This window comes from Panicum virgatum, chromosome 8K (assembly GCF_016808335.1).
Source record: "Panicum virgatum strain AP13 chromosome 8K, P.virgatum_v5, whole genome shotgun sequence".
Lineage (NCBI taxonomy): Eukaryota > Viridiplantae > Streptophyta > Magnoliopsida > Poales > Poaceae > Panicum > Panicum virgatum.
Window position 1 is genome coordinate 27,176,523 of NC_053143.1, and position 22,344 is coordinate 27,198,866.

Genomic DNA, 22,344 nt, shown 5'->3' on the forward strand with positions numbered 1-22,344 from the left:
CGCCAGATGGGACATATTATTGCCAGCGGGTAAACCTAGCCGGTACTAACTGGAGCAAGTTAGTGCCGGCTAGAATTATCAGCTAGCACTAACATGCACCACCTGATGTCACGGGGGCAGGTTAGTGCCGGCTGGAAAGGCCAGCCAGCACTAACGTGCTGCTCTGCCCCCAAAACAGAGATCGGCGCCCACACTTGGTTCCTTCTTCAGATCGACGTGCCTCGAACACCGCCGCCGCCCTTGGCTCGTCCTCGCCACCGCTGCCGCCACCGGTCGTCCCCCTCGTCCTCGTCCTCATGCGCCAGCGCCGCCCGGGTCGTCCCCCGCCGTCCCGACCGTCGCCCGCCGGGCCCGCCGTCCCGGCCGGCCTGACATCGCGCGCTCGGCCGTCTCCTCGTCCTCGCGAACCCGCGCCGCCCCGGTCGTCCGCCGTCCCGGCCGCCAGCCCGACCTCGCATGCCCTCGTCCTCGTCCGCACGCGGCCAAGCCGCCCCTGTCATCTGCCGTCCCGGCGCCTCGTCCCCGGCGCGGCCTCCCCGACGCGACGCCTGCCCTCGCCGCCGCCCCAACCTCGTCGCCGCCGTCCCTGGCCGGCCAGCTGCCCCCGCGCCGCCTCGACCTCGCCGTCCTTGGGCCCCTGCCGCCGCGCACCTTGTCGTCGTCCAGGCCCTGCCACGCGCCTCCTCGTCGTCGACCTCGTCCAATCATCCTCGCCGGCTGTGCCCTGAAAATAGGTATTTGATTTGACAAAAACGAAAGCTGCATTCCTTAACATCAATTGGTTTGACATTGGTTAATTTTCAAAATGCCGAACATTGGTAGAAAACTAAAACTGCAAAATATGCACTAAAGAAGGTCTGACATTGGTTAATTTTCAAAATGCCGAACAAAGTCAGAGTGGGTCTTGTGGAATTCAGAAGGTGTTCTAACTATCAATTTATTTTGCATCACCTTCTGAATTATTGACTGTAAGTTTAGTGCTGTCCAAGTGATCCATAACTCTAGGACTATAATTACATCAATTCTCGGCTCCCTTTAATTCCTAGAATTAATCTTGTATCATGGAGCAACCTTACTTCTCCCTTGACACTACTTACAGTTCTGGCATGCACACGTCCTATATGTCAGAATGAAAAATAGTAATCCTTCAAATCAATCTGCATTGGTTGTATTATACTAAACAATTATATCCATGAAGCCCCGGTGAAGTTCCTTTTGGCTGTATTATACTAAAACAAACAGATTTATTGTTGTTATGTTCTATTATCAATTGATTTGAAGCTGAAACTCTGTGCTTCTATCTTTGGATTGCTAGCTATATTCTAGAGTTGTTAGTGGGCAAGCCTTGGTGGATTTGTCTGGAGGAAGATGATAGATTGTGTTTTTGGGCAGGGATAGAATTATTGGATGCTCAGTTATGTTTTGAGCGATAATGTCTGGGTTAGTGGGCAGGGATAGCATTATGTCTGGGTTTTGAGCGATAATGAGCGGCATTCACCTGGACACTATGTCTATTCATTTCTGGGCAATCAGAGCTAGCCATTAGCAAACTTATAAAGCGTCCTCTGCTTATATATGTTCTCTCCAGTTAAGATATTTGGATTCTTACCTGTAGTACCAGTGCATATAGTCGTTTGTTTATATATAGCTAAGTAGCTGGATCTGCCCCAGGAATGAATAGAGTAAAGAGAGTGAGAGGATAATTTAGCATCAATCTAAGTGATATTTTCTAGATAGTTGGTAATTCTCTTGCTGCTGCTACTGAATTTGTTTGAAAGTGTGGTCAGCTGGCCTTTTATGGTCAGAAAATGGATTGCCATGGCTAAAAGAACTGAAAGCCTAGTTGAACTGTGCAAACTGTGTTTATGGCTTTATGCTTTTAATATTTTTTTGTCAATAGAGTGCTGAATTCAAACAAATTATAAACATGTGTTCAAATTCAGCCATGATTTAAATTGAGTTTAAATTCGGCCATGATTTAAATTGAGTTTAACCTTTGTTGTCTATGCTGATTGAATAAAAAAAATCCTATGAGCATTTATGATAATGTCCTTTGTGCCCTTTGTGAACCTTTAGTACTTGTGATCTGTTGATCTGATAATGTCATTTGTTTATATATAGCTTGACTATGATTCTGATGTTTGCAGCATAAAGCCCTTGATAGGGTGCTTGAATCTAGTGGAGTGTGAATCTAAGTGCTTGAATCACAGGTAGGGAAATTTTTGCTGTTTCAGCTACCTGCAATATTTGCTTATGTTTATTGATTATTGGTCCATTGTTGTAATGTGAACTGGTTGGAATCAATAAATTGCTTGAATCTTGAAGAGGCATTCGTGGTAGTTCTCTGCCGATTGAATAAAAAAAATCGACAAAGCATTTATGAATATAAACTAGTGTACAATATTTTTTAAAATACATGCGTGCCACACGCACATTTTTACTAGTAGTAGAAAATACTTAATGTTTTTTTATTGTTTCAGGTGCTGGAAATGGATCATACGGACAACCAAGACGAGTTAATGCACGAGCTCATTCGTAGTAGTACTGGGTACATTGCTCCAGAGTTTGATGAGGACGAGAACGATGGCAGCCAATTTTTAAACTCGCATTATCATGGCGGCGAGGAGCAAGATATTAGTGGGGAGGAAGAAGAAAATGTCGAGGAAGCCGAGGTATAAAAGTTTAGATATTCTTTCAGGCATCAGGATAAACGTTCAAAGATTCTTGTTTGTGACACATGCGGCCCAGCTGCGAACTATTTGTGTTATGTCGCCAAAGAAGATCCGACGACGAGGAAGCTGATACATTACTATAGTTGATGCTTAATAATTTGTAATATCTCAAGTACTTTTGAACTCCGAAGTGTTCCATACATGACGAATATATATATATATATATAATATTAGTGTGATATGCAGTCCTAATATTACTGTGCAATACAAAGAGTACGACTACGTAGTCACATATGGTAGAAATATGCATAGTCATACGTATAAAAACGAAAAAGAAAAGAAAACATAAAGATGAAAAAAATGTATAGTGCCGGCCAGTTATACCAGCCGGCACTAACCTTGCTGCCAGGCGTCGGGCGGTGTCGGGCACGTTAGTGCCGGCTAGTATTTCGAACCGGCACTAACATGCGCACATTAGTGCCGGCCACAGGGACCGGCACTAAGCCGTCACTGTGACCGGCACTGATGTGACTTTCTCCAGCATTGTTGTGGAACCATTGGCACGGGCTTACGCAATCTGTACGGCTTATTATAAAACTTTGGGTTGACCCTATGGTTGTTTTCAAAGCAATTAGACTTCCTGCGATGGCAACGTCATCTAGCATCCACATCAATGAAAGCTACACGGCATGAATGGCAACAATCTTTTAGTCCTAAATCTTTTAGTCCTATGGGTCACACGAGGCTATTAGCTAGTGTTGTTGACATATTAGTACACAATTTTACCACCGCGTTCTCCCATGAGTTGTCATCGGTCACAGGGTACGGTAGAATAAAATCTCCCTATTTGTTCCTTGCAAAAATATATTTCCTTAACAATTAGGTGTGAAAACATGGAAGCTTATAGTTGAAAGTTTGGATGGAAAACCTAATTATCCAAGGATTAAACTAATATAGCAAGTTTTTCTGCAAGAAATGTCTGTACGCCAAAGAAACTAGTACTTGAATCTTTGAGGTCCCTCGTCCTGGCCGTCTGATCGCGGACGTACGGACGGGAGACGCCGGCTGCGGAGAGCTCGCGGGCGCAGCGGCAGCCCGCCCCGCACGTGCGGCCGGGGAAGGCAAGGCAAGCGGCAAATCCATGCCTCCTCCCCATGCCGTGGCCGAGGTGGGAACGCGGCGACCTGGGCCGTCAAATTAGCGGCCGCAGGGAGGGGGCCGCACCCGGCACCCGCCGCCTCCTCGCGCGTGCCTCGCTGGTCCCGCCGCCGCCTCCACGGACGGCTTCTTTCCCTTCGCTACTGACTCACGGGCCCAGTTCACGAGGCCCCACCTGTCATGGAAGCCAGGAAGGTGCGGGCGCGGGCCGGCTGTGCACCCGCCACGTGTCGAGGCGGCATTCGCCGGCCCCGGCTACCTCCTCGTGGTCTCACGGATCCCCGCGGCCGCGGCGACGCGCACCTGGGCCGGCGCTGGGCGTGTTTGGTGTCCTGCACGGGGCTGAGCCAGGCTCACCGCATGCAGGGTCCATCAGTTTGGTTGCCTGCTCTACCCTCCGAGCCAGGCTGTGCGCATGCAGAAGAGCCCTCGCGGCCAGGCTCCAGCGGAACGCCAGAAACGGCCGTATCCACGGAGCCAGGCTCGCGCCGTGCATGATTAGCACAAGTAATGACGTCATTAGTACATAATTAGTGAATATTAAGTGATTTTAAAACAAATTAAGACTATATGCGGTAAATTAACTTTTTTTATGATATAACATTATAACTAATCAACATTTTAATATTTATTTTGATATATTCTTATTACATGGTTTACACTCGTTCAGGTAACCAAACGACGTCCCTTCCGAACCAGACTGCCCGCGTGCAACCGACTAAACAAAAGAGCATGCATGCACTCAGCCTGGCTGGGGTGAGCCAGGCCCGCGGATACAGACCAGGCTAGACATATGCTAGCAACCAAACAGGCCCAACCTTCCGGTTCGTGGTACCATGACAGGTCCCGGTTAGGCCACGGCTAAAACCCGAAAAAAGGACGGGAAATCATCTAGTAGGAATCAAACCCGCAATCTTAGCAATGTCAATGAAGCGTCCCCTCATAAGAGAAGACTTAAATGTGATACAAACATCAGTCCCAGAAGACTGATGACACATTTATTACATTAGATGGTTCATCACCATACAACTCTACGCGGTAATGGGCAGAGGAGCGCCACTATCGCGAGGATTACAACCCACACCTACACAACGATATTAATTATAAAAAGAGGGTAATCAGAGTCTTGCGCCATGCGGAATCTCCTGTGGGTGACCCTAATCCATAGGCAAGGCTGGGTGCACGACGGTACCCTACTCGACGTCTTCTGGAACAAAGTCTGGATCTTCCTCTGAAAAAATTAAGAAATTGGGTGAGTACAAACGTACTCAGCTAGTCCAACCACACCCACGGAGGGGGTATAAACATAATATAATGCACAGGGTAAATCAAGGATAAGGCTAGGGTTTAATTTGCGGAAAGCAAATTTTTATACAGGGGTTCATTTGAAAGAAATGATTTTTCAAAGCAAGTTCTCTTTGTACCGAATAACCCATAATGTTGGCCCACACAGGACCCAAATTTTTAAGCTGCTACCGGACTCCTCATCCGCCGTAGCACACGGCACAACTGCCGGACTCGATTCCAAAACAACTCACGCCAACCCATCCCAAAGTAAACACTAGTTATGTGACCACACCGTAACTCGCCCAGTACCGTGGGCACGGCTATTCGAATAGATTCTTAACTCTGCAGAGGTGTGCAACTTTACCCACAAGCGGGGTACCGCAACTCGATCACCTTAGTGTCGGTGCAGATCCCAACAAAGTCATTACGCACCTTAGCTAGACCTGACTAGCCATCACGGGATGCACAAAGGGGTCATTGACCTATCACAGAGGTTCTAACCGGGCCATAAGTCACACAGAGCTAATCCCTTCTCCTTGATCACCCGTTGCTCTCAGCTCTCCTGATGGCTATCAGACTAACTAGTGGGGTTTATGCTAAGTCGTTGCCCATTCAACGGTCGAGTGGTTTGCACGATAGTGGAGTTAGGTGAGATGACACACCAACTCGGTCCTTAATGGTGACAAGATGGATATATCCCTTCCTTGCTCTGCCACACAGGCACAAGCACACCAATCGGCAAATCACACAGAAATGCCATCCATCCCGTCTTAACTTATCTTTCGAAAATTCCACTTTTATCCCTTCCCACACACGCACACATTTTCTTTATAAAAACAAGTTGTATTGTGTATAAGATCCTAAGCGTTCTAGCAGCGATTAACGTCCAAACAAAACACATTCAGACATTAATCTAGGTGGTCAAGGAATAGGTATAACAAATCAAGGAGTGGCTATCCAACCATGTTTTCAGCAGGCAAAATATATGCAATTTTGTAAAACAGGCCAATAGGTTGTGTTTATAAAAACTAGGACAAAACATGCATCAAAGGATGGGATTGAACATGCCGTCTTCAAATCCTTCCGGGGATTCCTGATCGAAGTGCTGTCCTTCGGTCTCGGGGTCGCAGAACTGGTCCTCGTTCGCTTGCTCGTAGTACTGCTCATCGGCGGGCTCTCCTATGTTCACACCGTGATCTACAACGCATTCAAAAAAGCACACAATCAAGAAAAAGAAATAAAAGCTTTATCGTTGAGCTCGATTCGGAAATAATTAAGATATGGGGATAGAAGTGATATTTTTGGGTGGTTTCCTAATGGCACTGCCAAAACTATGTTAGAAATGGCATGGTAAAGTTTCGGGTCGATCAGAGATGTTTTGGCGCATGAATTGATAGGTTATATAAATGTTTAGGGGTTAAATATGGAGTCAGGGACCTGTTCGTAATTATTTCTAAGAGTGGAAGGGCTTGATCATAATTTCTAGAAATATCCAGGACATACTGAAAAGGTGTAGGGGTTTATTTATAAATGTGTTATATAAGGTGGGAGGGTTTGTTTGTAAAAAGGGTAAACATGAAGGGTCTTTTTGGAAAAAGGGTTATAATGGGTGGGGTTTCTTTAGCAAATAGAGGGAAGGTGGGGGGTTTTGGGGCAAAAAGCCCTTCACTTTCCTCTCCCCGCGCTGGAAAACAGGGGAGGGGGCGGCGTGTCACCGGCGAAGCCTGAGCGACATCCCTGGGGCTCGGGAGCGGCTCTGGAGTGAGGGAAAAGAGAGAGGGAGGAGGGAGGGTCCGATTCCCCTACCTAGCTCAGGACGGGGTGAGGCAGGGAGGTGGGGCGACAGGAGCGGGCGGCGGTGGCGACGGCGGCTCTCGGTGGTGGTGCTGTGGGCTAGGGAGGAGAGCTAGGGCCGGCGGGTGAGGTTGTGGGGAGGGTGAGCCGCACTGGGAGCCTATTTGAAGGCGAAGTAAGGCGGTGGGGGGTGGAGTGCGGCGGAGGCGGCCGGCGAGCGGCGCGGAGCACCTTTAATGGCGTTCGGCCGGTCGCGTGCGTCGTGAGGCGGCGTGCGGGCGGCGAGGACGAGGCGTGTTGGCGCGTAGCGGGGAAGGCGTGGCCAAGGGAGGTCGATGCGGCAGTCGCGCGAGCTCTGCTCGCACCGTCGCGAGCGCCGAGGCGGCGGCGCTGTGCCGTGCGGCGCGGCGAGGGTGGGACGGGTGAGCAGGGTGGTGCTGTCGCTTGGCGACGGGCGGCGCGGCGAGCGCTGCAGGCGTGCTGTGCGAGCACAGGAGCGGTCAGCGGCGAAGCGGGGCGCCGCACGTGGGTCTGTGTGCGTGAGCGGCCCCGGGAGCAGAGGCAAGCGGGGTCGGGTGGCCGGCGTGCGTCGCGGCCACGCGGTGCACATGCGTGTGGGCAGGCCGGGGGTGCACGCACGGGGCGGGGAGCGGTGCGTGGGCGCGGCGGGGTGCACGACCGAGGGAGGAGGCGCGCGCGTGAGGGCCGGGCCGGGAGCGGCCGGGGCGAGCGCGGCGTGAGTGGCTGCTTCGCAACGCGCGGGAGAGAAGGGGAGAGAGAGGAAGGAGAGAGAGGGAGAGGAGAGAAAGAGAGAAAAAGAAAAGAGAAAAAGGAGGAAGGGAAAAGGAGAAAAAGAAAAGGAAACAGGTAAAAGAAAATGGAGGAAAGAAAAGAAAAATGGGAAAGAAGAAAAAGTGAAGATGGAGAGGGAGAGCGAGCGTGCGCCGGCGGCGATTGCGGCCCAGGTCGGCCACGCGCAGCGTTCACATGCGCGCGCGGAACGAGAGACACAGAGAAATGGTTCGGGGATGGGACATCGGTGTTTGGAATAGAGAAAAGGTTCCGGAAATTTAGGGTTTAGGGCTTTAGGAGGGTCTTGAGCTCAACGATGAAAAATAATTTTGAAAATAACTTTGCGCGTGATTTAATTTTATGGATTTTTGGGATGTTACAAACCTATCCCACTTAAAATGAATCTCGTCCTCGAGATTCAGCTGGCTCCTAAACAGGTGGGGAAATTCTTTCTTCAGAGCGTCTTCACGTTCCCATGTCACCTCTTCTACTCCATGTCTGCTCCACTGGACTCTGCAAATCCGTACTTCGGAGTTTCTTGTCCTCCTAGTGACAGTGTCCAGAATCTTGACCGGTATCTCCTGATATCGCAAGTCTGGCTGTAGATCTATTGCTTCCAATGGCACGTGTTCTGCCTCGGGTACTCTCAAACACCTTTTTAATTGCGAGACATGAAACACTGGGTGTATGTCCGACATTTCTTCTGGTAGCTCTAGACGGTACGCTACTGCTCCAACCTTCTTCAAAACTTGGTACGGTCCAATGTACCGAGGGGCCAACTTTCCTTGTATCTGAAATCTTCGAGTTCCTCGAATGGGTGAAACCTTGAGATACACGAAATCTCCTGGGTTGAAACTTATTTCCCGTCTTTTCTTGTCCGCGTAGCTCTTCTGTCGAGACTGAGCTGCTTTCAACTTTTCTCTAATCTCGGCAACTCTTTCTTCTGCTTCCTTTATGAGTGCGGGTCCGACTAGGGCACGTTCTCCAACTTCTGACCACATTAGGGGAGTCCTGCATTTTCTCCCGCAGAGAGCTTCGAACGGTGACATGCCCAAGCTTGCTTGGTAACCGTTGTTGTATGAAAATTCAGCATAGGGTAAACTCTGCTCCCAATCCTTGCCATAGGTAAGGACACACGCTCTCAACATATCCTCCATGATCTGATTCACCCTTTCTGTCTGGCCATCCATTTGCGGATGATAAGCGGAACTGAAATCCAACTTGGTGCCCATGGCTTTGTGCAAACTTTTCCAAAACCTAGAGGTGAATTGGGTCCCTCTATCTGAAACAATTCTGCTAGGCACACCATACAACTTTACTATGTTCTCCACATAAAGCTTTGCTAGCTTTTCTCCACCGTAATTTGTCCGTACGGGTATAAAATGAGCCGATTTAGTGAGTCGGTCCACTATTACCCATATGGAGTCGTGTCCTTTCTGTGTTTTGGGCAAACCCACTACAAAGTCCATTCCTATCTCATCCCATTTCCAAACCGGGATGGGTAGGGGTTACAACAGCCCTGCTGGCTTCTGGTGTTCGGCCTTGATCCTTTGACAAGTGTCACAACGGGCGACAAACCGTGCAATATCCGCCTTCATTCCATTCCACCAATATTTTTGTCTTAAGTCCATATACATCTTGGTGGATCCTGGGTGAATGGAATATGCTGAGTTATGAGCCTCGTCCATAATTATTTGTCGGAAGTCTCCTTTACGAGGCACACAAATTCTATCTTTATACCATAAGGTTCCCTCATTATCCACTCTAAAATCCGGTGCCTTGTTTTCTCCAGTATGTTTGTGGATCTCCATTAAATCCTTATCCGAACCTTGGGCCTTCCTGATCCTGTCCTCTAGTGTGGATTGGACGTTCAGCACGTGGCTAGAGCTTCGAGGGACATTGTGCACATTCAATCGTGCCATTTCCTCTCGCAGATGCTCATACTTGGGTCCATAGGATTTCCGGCTTAGGGCATCGGCTACCACGTTAGCCTTGCCAGGGTGGTAATGAATTTCCACATTATAATCCTTAACCAGTTCTAACCACCTTCTTTGTCTCAAATTCAAATCCGGCTGGGTGAAGATATACTTCAAACTCTTATGGTCGGTGTAAATCTCACACTTATTTCCAATCAAATAATGTCTCCAAATCTTAAGAGCATGCACTACGGCTGCAAGTTCCAAATCATGGGTTGGATAATTCTGCTCATGAGGCCTGAGTTGGCGGGAAGCATATGCAACTACTTTCCCGTCTTGCATGAGTACACAACCCAATCCTTGTCGGGATGCATCACAATATATGACAAAATCCCGATGGATGTCCGGTAGGGTTAGCACTGGGGCGGTTGTCAACCTATTATTCAATTCTTGAAAACTTTTCTCACATGACTCTGACCAGGTGAATTTCTTCTCCTCTTGTGCAGCTCGGTCATGGGCCGGGCTATCTTGGAAAATCCTTCAATGAACCTTCGATAATACCCAGCTAATCCAAGAAAACTTCTGATTTCGCTAATGTTGGTCGGTTGCTGCCAGTTGGAGACTGCTTCGACCTTCTCGGGGTCCACTTCTACTCCTTCCGCGGTCAGAATATGACCAAGAAAAGCTACTTTCTCCAGCCAGAATTCACATTTGTTGAATTTGGCATATAGCCTATGTACTCTCAATTTTTCCAAAACTACTCTCAGATGTTGCTCGTGCTCCTGCACACTCTTCGAGTAAATAAGTATGTCGTCGATGAAGACTACGACAAACTTATCTAACTCGTCCATAAACACCTTGTTCATGAGGTTCATGAAATATGCAGGTGCATTGGTGAGTCCAAAAGACATTACGGTAAACTCAAACTGTCCGTATCGGGTGACAAAGGCTGTCTTTGGGATGTCGCTTTCCCTTATCTTGAGCTGGAAATATCCTGACCTTAGATCAATCTTGGAGAAGTACTTGGCTCCTTTTAATTGATCGAAAAGGTCGTCAATCCGGGGAAGGGGGTACTTATTTTTTATGGTAACTTCGTTCAGTGCCCGGTAATCTACACACAACCTCATACTCCCATCCTTCTTCTTGACAAATAGGACTGGGGCTCCCCAAAGCGACGAATTTGGTCTGATGAAGCCAATTCGTTGTAATTCTTCTAGTTGTTTCTTTAATTCTGCCAATTCGGAGGCTGCCATCCTATAGGGTCTCTTGGCTATAGGGGTGGTTCCAGGGACAAGGTCGATGACAAACTCTATATCCCTATCTGGTGGCATCCCAGGGAGTTCTTCCAGGAAAACATCTGGGTACTCATTTACCACTGGGACTTCTTCCAAGGTTTTGGTTTCTATGCTAAACACCATTGGGTCTGATCCACTTACCCGGGTATGGCAGGTTACTCGTACTCCTCCTGGGTTTGTTAGGTGTACCACTTTGTCAGTACAACCTGTGAGACCATTGTGTCGGCTTAACCAGTCCATTCCAAGGATCACGTCTATTCCCTTAGACTTAAGTACTACTAAGTCTGCTAAAAATTCTACCCCACTTAAATTGATCCTTACCCATAGACAACCTAGTTGACACTTAATGTCACCTCCAGGCGTCTGGGTTAATAGGGGTGTTTTTAGTAGTACTGTAGGTATATTGTGCTTTTCCACAAAACTCGGGGATATGAACGAGTGTGATGCTCCAGAATCAAATAGTACTGTTGCAAGAGCTGAGCTGACTAGGTACTCACCGAGCACTACGCCCTGAGCTCCTTGAGCTTCCTGCGCGTTGATGTGGTTGACGCGGGCATGTCCAAATGACTGCTGGGGTTGCCTCATTTGCTGACTGTTGTTGTTAGTGTTGTTGTTGTTGCGGATGGGCACTCGGTTAGCACCTGACAGAACTGGCCTTGGTCCATTCACCGTGTTGGAGAAGGCTGATGTAGCAGGCTTGTTCTTGGCATAGGGGCAATTGGCGATGAAATGCCCTTTCTCACGACAGTTGAAATAGGCCCTAGCATTGCTGTTGTTGGCTGTGACTTGGCTTGCATTGCTCTGCGGGGCCTTCATGGTGTTCTGGCTCCGGAACTGCGTGTTAGAGGCCTGTGGGCCTGTCACTTGAGATTGAGTCCTATACTGTATTGGAGCCTAATACCTTGGTGCCATATAGCTGGAATTTCTTAGTTTCTGGAAATGATCCTGCTGGCGGGACCGGCTTTCCAAAAACTTGCGCTTGTTATCCTTCCTTTCTTCAATTTTGGCTCTTTCTGTAAGAATCGCCTTGTTCATCAGTGTATTGAAATCAGGGTAGATCTGAGGGGTAAGAAAGGTCCGGAGTTCTGGGTTCAGTCCCTTCTTGAACATATCCTGCTTCTTCTCATCGTCATTCACTTCTTCTGGTGCATATCGGGCCAGCTCCATGAACTGATGGGTGTACTCTTCCACCGACATGCTTCCTTGTTGTAGGGTGTGGAACTCATCCGCCTTGCGCTTCATGGTGGCCGAGGGAATATGATATCGGCGGAACTCCTTCACAAACTCTTTCCATGTGATGGTGGAGGCATCCTCGGCAGCGACGCAGTAATTTTCCCACCAAGCTAAGGCAGTCCCGGTGAGCTGGTGGGCTGCCAGAAGAACTTTGTCCCGATCTTGGCATTCAAACGGCTCGAGCTTCCTCTAAATCACCCGAATCCAGTCGTCTGCATCCAAGGGGTTGCTGGATCCGGCAAAAGTGGGCAGCTTGGTCCTCAGAAAAGCTGTCAGCTTGTCATTCATGGTTTGCTCTCGTGGTTGCTTGTTGACGAGGGCATTGGCCAGTGTTTCTAGGATGAGGGTCTGGTTGTGAATTATCTGTGCCAGGTCTCCGAGGGGTGGTGGTGGTGGCAGTGGCACTTCTTGATTTCCCCCCTGTTCTGGCTCACTCCCTGTTCTTCCTGGGGAGGGTTCTATCCATTAGGCTGCACTCCCGTACCAGCGACTGTAGGGTTCCGAATGCGGGAGGCCCTCGTAACGCGTCGGGAAGCCATCTGTAGATTGGGTAGAGTTTTTGTGAGATTGGGATTAAGTGATGTTTAAGTTGTTTAATTCGTATTTTTGAAAAGGCAGAGTCTACTTTCTGCCGATAAGCACACAACTAGCAAGCACACAAACATAGCAAACAACAAGCACACACAACTTTATTATCGCAGGGGAGGGTACAACACGGGGTAAGACTAAAACGCGTACTACACGTCCAAGTACAGGTTCATACTTAAGGGTACAACTTAAGCCACTGGGGCTGGGAAGTACAACACTAGTGTGGCGTCGGGCATTCTACTCGCGGGGCGAGCCATATCTTTTACTCTTGCTCTCTTACTTAAGCTTGTCAAGGAAAATTTAATTTGGATTTAATTTTGAGCTAACCTTGTCAATGATACATTTTGCAATTGCTCTACCCTTCTACAAGCCTAAATGATATATCATAACAAACCATAGAGCAAGAATTATTTTCAGGTGAATTAATTCAGGATTTATCTTCTTTGGTACGAGACTAAGAAGCTGACCATTCCGTATTTTTGCGTACCTCTCTTTTGCTAGCCATTCTATCCATGCATTGTGAGTTTCTATACCGGGAACATCGCAAACCTCGCTGGATATCCACCCATAACCAAAAACATCTTTTTGTGATACACCTCCTTGACCACAACCTATATATTGAGTATATATTTATTTCGACGGCAAAATAGTGGAATCAAGAGCAAAATTCAGTAAAATATAAGCTTGGGAAGCATCAAAGAGTTCGCAGAAGAAAAATCCGAAGAAGTGGAGGCCTACAGGCAGTAGGCCGGCCGGCACAACACCCCTAGGCCGGCCGGCCTGCCCCTTTTCCTCCTCTGTTGGCTTCAATCTTTCACGAGGAGATGCTCCCTTGAATTCCAAAGTTGAGTCCAGAGAATTGATAAAGGTTTTGTGCACTCACTCCATCAAGTTATCATCACTTAATTGCTTGAGGACAAGCAAAAGTTCAAGCATGGGGGGAGGTGGAGTAAGTGCATTGTGTTGCCAATGGTTCTGAGGAGCAAAAAGAAAGAAAGAAAAAAAAGAGGAAGAGAGAAAAAAAATGAATGAATGATGATGAAAAGCTCCTCGGTTCCTTTAGCTTCATTAAACTCCAGGTACTTTGAAGATTATTCTATACTCAATTATTCCAACCATGTGCAATCCGATAACAAGGACTTCAGTTGTGCCTTGGGATCAACCGTTGCCATTTGCACATGTCCACCATCTAAAGTGTGTGTTCCATTCTCTCCCTCTCCACAAAGAAATTATTTTCCAATGGTCTTTTTGACAAGTCTCGGTAAATCCATAAGAAGTATTTCTTGTTTTGATAATATCTTGATTATAATATCTTTTGTTAGGACTAACCTTTCCAGAGCTCCAGATAAAGCCTCACACATACATATGAGAGAAAGAAAGGAGAGAGTTCTAGCAAGTTTGAGAGACAAGATGAGCTGAGAGTTTCCATGAGCAAATTGCAATGAGGTTTGAATTATTGATCTTGGTTTAGCATTACTTATGGAACTTACTTTCTTAATTCTGAGACTTGTTTAATTTTGAGAGCATGTGCTTAATAATTGTGGGGAAGCATTTAACTTGTATCTACCTTTCACATTGAAAAAGTTGGTTACAACTTGAACTATTAACTGCAAAATATTTTTGGGAGCAATGTGTTTTCTCGTGTATGATCAAGTGCAGGGATTGGACACTGAAAGGCAGCGCTGATTTTTATCAAAGACTTACTCGTGGACGAGCAAGGTTTAAGCATGGGGGGAATGTTGGCGCTCCTTAAGTATCCATTTTATCCCCTGTTTAACTTTGATAATGGCATGAATTTAATATCAAAATCACTAACCATCATAACCTCGGCCCAATTATTGGTCGTTTTCGCGTTTGCACATATATTTTGGAGGTACTTTGTTTTTGTAGGTTTTTGACCAATTTTGGAGCATGAAATGGCGAGGCCCACGATCACGCGATGACACGAAGAATGACGAAGGCCAAAGCCCGAACAAAGGATCGAAGGCCATGATGATTAGAGGCCCATTCATGCACATCCACCCTCCAATGAAGCCCAAAAGACAAAGCCCACAAGATAAGATCGAGATACTTCGGGGCTAAGCAAAGCAAAGAGATATTTAAGGAAGGATTTTCCATCATATCCTTCTCCTCGAAGAAATCTCGAAGATAACGACGTCCAAAGGGGTGCAATCGTGAAAGACATAAACTCTAGAAGATTCCAGGAGACTTGGGGAGAAAGTTGAGCACAAGCCGGCGAAGGAAAGTGCTAGACCGGCCGGCCTAGGCTCATTGGGCCGGCCGGACCAGACCTTTTTTAGGTCGGTTCGACCTCCCCTTTGACCGAGGGTTCCCTGAGGCTATTTAAAACCCCTCCCCAAGGTTCACGTAGAGATCAATTCGGGAGACGACGCCAAGGAGCAGAGAAGATAGAGGGACACCTCTCGGAGAGCCGAGGGTCGTGCTAGTTGTCTAGGGTTTGCCCTAGCCGACGTGGGAACCTTGCAAGGAAGACCACGTCGGAGTTCTGGAGCTAGGATCATCAACATCAAGGTAGGGCCCCGGTTGTGATCTTGTGATGTACTATCATTCATGGTGAAGTTATTTGTGTTTCCGAATGTTTAGCGACCATGTTCTCCTCTTTCGATTTCGTTCTTTTCTTTGGGTTCGCTTCATCCTAGATCTATTATCGAGATAGATCGCTTAGCATGATCTTGTAGTCATGGTGGCTAGAGGTTCATGACGGAACTACCAAAGGGGGTTCGACTTGCTTCAGGGTATCTTGTTGAAAGGGGTGGCGTCGTGACAGGCCGTTGCCACTTAGTAGGTGGGGTATCGAGGGATCGGATTGGAGATTTTGAGTTTAAAGATGCTTTTCATTGAGATTCACATCTATCTTACTTCACTTTATCTAGCTGGAACTACAACATATGCATGATCTAGGTGATCTCGATTGGTTATCTCTAACTTTCTCTTGCTACCTTCAGTGTTCGTCGTGTTTTTAGTAGATTAGATTCGTTTTCATCATCTCACACAAAGGAATCTCTATGCTAGTAGATTGTTTCTTGTCTCTTTGGTTCCGTGGATTGATAAACCTTGGGGGAATACTCTAAGGGAAAAGCTACACGAAACCGTGCGCTTGCGGCATATAAATCGGGGGCACTAAGGAGCGTCAACAAGCTTTTCTGGCGCCGTTGCCGGGGAACCATCGATTTAAGATCCAATCTTACTTGCATTCGTAAATATTTCTTGATTTTTCTTTTTGACCTTTTTAGATCTCTTATTTTTCTGAGCTAACTAAAAAAACTAAAAAAACGGATCTATTCCACGAAAATCAATCTAATCTAGAGTTTTCTTTATTTTACTTTATTTTTCTTTTTTGCTTTAGATCTTGTATATTCATCTTTTAGATCTCGTATATATTTTTCTTTTTCACTAACCCCTAACAGGAGATGGACGGGAGCCTCTCCAACAAACCCGAAAATTTTGTGGATGATCCAGGAAAAATTTACAGGCAAAAGGGGACGAGAAGCACGATCAAAGAAGCCGGAACTAGTAGATCCAAAAGTTGAAGTCGACGATTCATCGTCTTCACCTCAAGCAACTCCACCAACAAGTCCAAAGGAGGCGCCACTTCACCAAGGGATGGCGCTACCGGAGCCGGAGCATACGATCGGAGAGCTATGCACTCCGGACGTTCGGGACTTGCCAATCCAAAATCTCGACAACATCGGAGTTCCGTTCGAGATCAAGACTTCAATCATAAGGATGGTGCAAAGCTCACCCTTCACTAGAAAAGAAGACGCTAATCTACATCTTCAAGCGTTCCTCCAACTATGTCGCACCTTTGACATGCAAGGGATGACTCAAGATCAAATAAGAGCGAGGCTCTTTCCGTTCTCTCTACTTGGGAGAGCGCTGCAATGGTTTCATTCTGTGCCACCGCACACGGTGCAAAATTGGGAGTCCTTGATGAAAGAGTTCATGACGGAGTTCTACTCGCCGGGCAAGACCCAGATTCTGCGCAACAAGATTGCAACATTCGCGCAAGCCCCGACGGAGACTATTGCGGAAGCCTATGAGCGCTTCAACGACTACATCCGCGCCGTACCTCATCACAAGTTCTCGAGGGAAGATGTGGTCCAGAAGTTCTATCAAGGCCTCACTACTGCATCAAGGGGGATCATTGATGCATCGGCCGGAGGTTCTATCATTGAGCTCACGCCCACTCAAGTTTTCAAGCTATTCAAGAAGGTGGCGGACAATGACGCATGGGCATCATCGGGGCGCCTACAATCACTCCAAGCCGTGGGCGCCGCGAAGAGTGTATTACAAGTGGAACGCGAAGAAGTGCTAGAAGGGAAGATCGACTCGCTCATGAGAAGGTTGGAGAAGATGGAAGTGGAAAAGAGAGAAGCCCAAGCTATCGATTTAAAGGCGGCCGAAGCAAGGTCTACATGTGAAGAATGTGGAGAGTACGGCCATGTCCAAAAGAATTGCCCGAAGGAAACCAAGATGCTCGACTACATGAAGAAGGGAGAATGGATTCCGCCGACCAACTTCCGCTACGGGCAAGGTAGACCCCAATTTAATGCAAGATCTTCCATTCAAAACTCGGTGCCACTTCGTATACAATTGAAGGAGTTCATGGAGGAGCAAGGCAAGATCAACAAGGACACCGTCACCAAGTTCAAGGCTATGGACAAGATCTTGGAGAATATTGATGGCAAGGTGACGGAGGTCGGGAGTTCTAACCTTCAAGTACTCAACATGATGAAGATGCTAGAAATGCAAGTAGCCCAGCTCGCCGGACGCCTATCTAGCAACGAAGGAAAATTGCCCGGGCAACCTCAAAGTCCGGAGACGGCTAAGGCAATTCAAACTCGCTCGGGAAAGGAGACCGAAGAACCCGAACATGCGGCGGGAGCAAGGAAGCCTATGCCAAGAGTTGAAGTGGAGACCATCATCAAGGAGAAGGCACCTACTCCTATGCCAGAGATAGTCACCGAAGAGCCGGAGTTTGAGCTAGATGATATAGACACCAAGATTCTACCGCCAAGGCCACGATACCGCAAAGGTAAACATGAAGATGAGCAATTCAACAAATTTGTTGACATGGTACGCAGGTTGAGCATCAATATGCCGCTCTTGGATGCTCTACAAGTTCCGACGTATTCTCGCTACTTCAAAGACATCATGGGAAACAAGCACGAGATACCGCCAAGCACTGTCAAGCTAACTGAGGAATGTAGTGCGGCAATCGCTAATGAAGCTCCTGAAAAGAAAAGGGACCCCGGATGTCCTACCATCCTGTGTTCCATTGGATCTCTTATGTTCGAAAGAGCACTTTGTGATCTCGGTACAAGTGTGAGCATCATGCCAAGGAATGTGTTCGAGAAGCTACGCTTACCGGAGCCGGAGCCCACCGCCATGTGCCTAGAGTTAGCGGACAATTCCGTTCGCTATCCTTTGGGAATCGCCGAAGATGTGCCCGTGAAGATTGGAGAACACATAGTCCCCGTTGACTTTGTGATTCTCGATATGGGAGAAGGGAGCAAGGTGCCTCTCATACTTGGGAGGCCTTTCCTCAAGACCGCAAGGGCGAACATCGACGTTGGCAAGGGGGAGATAAAGTTCGACATCAATGGCACAACAAGCGAATTCAAGTTTCGTCCACGCCTCGAGGTATGCAACATGATCAATGTCAAATATGTTGCGCCTCACCGCCGTGTCACAAAGGAGAAGCCAAAGAAAGAAGAGGAGCCGAACAAGGAAGCGAAGAAGGAGATAGAAGTCGTCGCGTCCATCGCGACAAAGAAGATCATTGCACCCATCAAGAAGAAAGCTAAAAGCCCGCCTGTGAAGACCAAAAAGATGACTAACGTAGAAGACAAACCCGCACCAAGGATTGTGCGGAAGTGGGTACCCAAGACTGCAGCGCCATTACCGAGCGCTGGTCCGAAGTGAAGAAGAAGAAAGTCTAGCTATAGACTATAAACGAAGCGCTTTGCGGGAGGCAACCCATTCGTCGAGTCAAGAATAAAGCTACCGGGAGTTCAACCCGTTCGTTGAGTCAAGAATAAGCTGCCGGGAGGACAACCTGCGAAAGGTTTAGGTAAGTGAGTCGAGAATTTTACTACGCAAGAACATGATATACTTTTGAACAATTGGTAGTTCGGTCAAACAATTCGATTTGGATTTTATTCGCTCAGTCATTCCGATGTTATTTCTTATTTTATACCAATGACATGAGCCATCCTATGATTTATTTGCCTCTTCTTGAGAAAGCCACATCCAAAATTCCATACCTATTTTTGGTGACCGTCTTGTCCATGACGGCCGGACCAAGTTAAGATAAAACACACGAGTAGAGCCACGCTATGTTTATATTACTTAAATTCTTGATGCGTAGGTTCGCACAAACATAGAGAGAATTTTCAGTTTCATCACCATAGGACTAGAATTTTCCTAACCTTATTTATTCTCTTTTTCAAAATTCTCTCTCTCATTTTGGCAAAAATTAGAACCTAAACCCAAGACCCATGGTTGAATTCGATATTGTTCTCTATCAATTCATGAAAGTGTACGGTTCCGGTACAACCAAAATTAATGTAGTCGGGAAATATTTTTCGACTTACAAATGTAAAGATGTTTCAATTCCCCTCTAATTATTCATTTAAACTCACTGCATGTTTTGAGTCAATTCTGAAATTTCAAAGTTAGAGGAGGATTAAACATCTAAGCATGATTTGGAGAGGGTTTATGTGCTTGATTAACACCCATTGATCAAAGTGAGTTCACGAGAAAGAGTAGTGCTCTCTACCTACCACCACATGCAAATAATTCAAAGGAGGGAGCAGCCATGCATGGGAAGGACATGTGATTTTCAGCAAAGATGGCACCATGTGATGAATGATTAAGCATGGGACAAGGTGAATGACACAAAGTGGAGAAATAATGTTGCACGTGGACATCAAAGGCAAAGAAGGAGTGGTTCACGGGATTTGGATGGTGCAAAGCATGCAAGATGTACTGGATAGAAGCGAATAATTGCACCAGGAAGCCACCAGAGAAAAATGAAGTGAAGGAGGGCCAGAAATGCCCTAGGCCGGTCTGGCCCCTATTTATGCCCTCTGGTGCTCCCCTTTGGCAGATATACTTCTCACTCAGTTCCTTGCTTATGTTCTTCAAGTTCTTCGTCTAGAAACATCAGTTAGAGCCCTGAAAAATTCGTCCACCAAAATCTACTCCAAAAATCTCAGAAAATTCACCACAATTTCTAGTTTGTTCCACTCTTCGATATATTGTTCTCCCGCCGGCAAGAAACCCCCGGTGTGTTTGTTTTTGAGTATGTGCAGCAAGGAGTCACCATGAGTGGCCTCATGAAGTTCATCTCCGGGAGGAGAAGGACGCGTTCATCAACATCCGACGCATCGGCAAGTTCTTCGCGGAGGCACTCGGTCTCCGAGTCTCCGCGGAGCATGGAGGAAGACAACCCCGCACCGAGGAGCGACATGTTGCTCCTTGGTGGGATGAGAGACCCGAGAAACTCCTCCATGTGATTCACCGAAGGGATGCCACCTCCTCCACGGCGTTCGACAAGGTCATCCGCACCACCACCATACAAGACCAAGAATTCAGAATATGGGTTTATTATCTTGTCGAAGGAAGAAGAAGAAAGGCTCAAGTTCATGAAGGGAAGACTACGAGCAAATTATGATTTTGATGATGAAGCATTGGTGAAGCTGGGATTTCATCATGACATCTATGAGCTATTGGAGAACATCAGTTGGAAGTTATTTTCCGACGGTGTCACGGTTGATATGCAAGAAGAAGTGGCTCTTGAGATGTTCATGACATTAGAAAAATCAACGGAAGTGGTGGATGATGAAGAAGTTCCATGTCTGAAATTTAGGCTCAATAATGAAGAGAAAGTAATCACCTATGGAGAAATAGGAAGCTTGCTCGGATTCAAAAATAATGCATATGAAATGGTGCAAGTTGAAGATGGAGAGCTTGATGAATTTTGGACAAAAATAGCAAAAGATGTCAACCGCCAAAGGAAGAATATAAGTAATGTGACCCTCCAAATATTCCACTCTTGGTTGAGCAAGAGAATTCTCGGGAGGATGAGAGAATCGAAGGTCACCGACCGAGAATTAAATTGGATGTATGCTGCATTGGTGAAGAAGCAAGTAATTGATCCCACCAACATCATGGTTGAAAGGTGGCTTTGTGAAGCATCATCCGGCACGGGAGAAGTTGGTTCAGGGATGTTATCTCACAATGATAGCCCGAGCCATGAATCCGAGGTTACGAGTGATCCAAAAATTTTATGTCCCGGGAAGAGATATTGGGATTGATCATTTGAGGCAAGGCCATTATATCGGAGGGGATGAAAAGAAGGGATTTACTATTTCTGAGATGGATATTTCCCTCCCCGATCAAAGGCTGAAATTATTTGCAAGAGGGAGGACTGATTGGCGAGTTGAAAATATTGGAAAAAAGGTGAAGAAATCAAAAAGTGGAAGGTTAATTGAAGGGACATCGGCATCGGCACAACAAGAAGACTTGGAAGTAAACCTTCCACCGCCAAGTTCTGCTTATTGGAGGAATGAATTTCAAGGTGCATCAAGTGGACAGGGATACCCGCAATGATGGACAAGTCAATGGGAAGGAAGCCAAGAACAAGCATGGGAGCACGCTGCGGCGGCACCCCCACCATTTAGCAACTACGGCTACCCACCCTCGTCATACCAAGGAGAGATGCCCGACCCGTCATTTGGAGCACAATATGTTGACCTCCCTCAACCAGAACAAGGAATGAAAATTATGGGTGCTTATGCGAGAAGAAACATGGAACATATAGATGCCATCCGGAGGCATACAACCCAACTAGAAGATGGAACTGTAGGAATTGCATATCAAATGGGACTTCTAGGCTTCGCGCCACCGGAACAATTTAATGGAGGAGCATTTCAGCAGTATTATGATCAAGGATACAACGCAAGAGCCAATCAAGGAGATTGATCGACGGCATGACCATGAATAAAATGCTCACACGTGTGGTTTGGATTTTCTATTTCTTTTCATTTATTTTCAGCATGTGTGCAAGCTTGTGTGTGCGTATCAATTTTCTGTTTTATTTATTTCAGCATGTGTGCAATTTGTTTTCTTTTGTCTTCATCACCATGATAAATAAATGCATCACCTATGCTTTAATGTTATGGTTAGTAATGATGATAGAAAGTTTGTGCCATGTTAAAATATGATGATCGTTGCCGCTTTGTCTACTTTCTTATGCTTGGTTTATGCATGATTAAACTAATGCTCTCTCTAACATGATCTGAAAATTAATTAAATGCCGGCTAATTCAATTGTGGAGTTTATGATAAATTAAGACCCATATCTTTTACTCTTTCTCTCTTACTTAAGCTTGTCAAGGAAAATTTAATTTGGATTTAATTTTGAGCTAACCTTGTCAATGATACATTTTGCAATTGCTCTACCCTTCTACAAGCCTAAATGATATATCATAACAAACCATAGAGCAAGAATTATTTTCAGGTGAATTAATTCAGGATTTATCTTCTTTGGTACGAGACTAAGAAGCTGACCATTCCGTATTTT

General features: G+C 46.6%; 1 protein-coding gene across 1 annotated transcript in view; it reads right to left on the reverse strand.

The window, feature by feature from the left end:
* Positions 1-6,162: 6,162 nt before the first annotated feature.
* LOC120645593 (secreted RxLR effector protein 161-like) overlaps positions 6,163-22,344 on the reverse strand; it is a 29,074-nt gene continuing 12,892 nt past the window's right edge. Inside the window, exon 2 of the mRNA XM_039922376.1 lies at positions 6,163-6,314. Within this exon, the coding sequence (XP_039778310.1) occupies positions 6,163-6,314 (152 nt within the window). The remainder of the gene's footprint in view (positions 6,315-22,344) is intronic.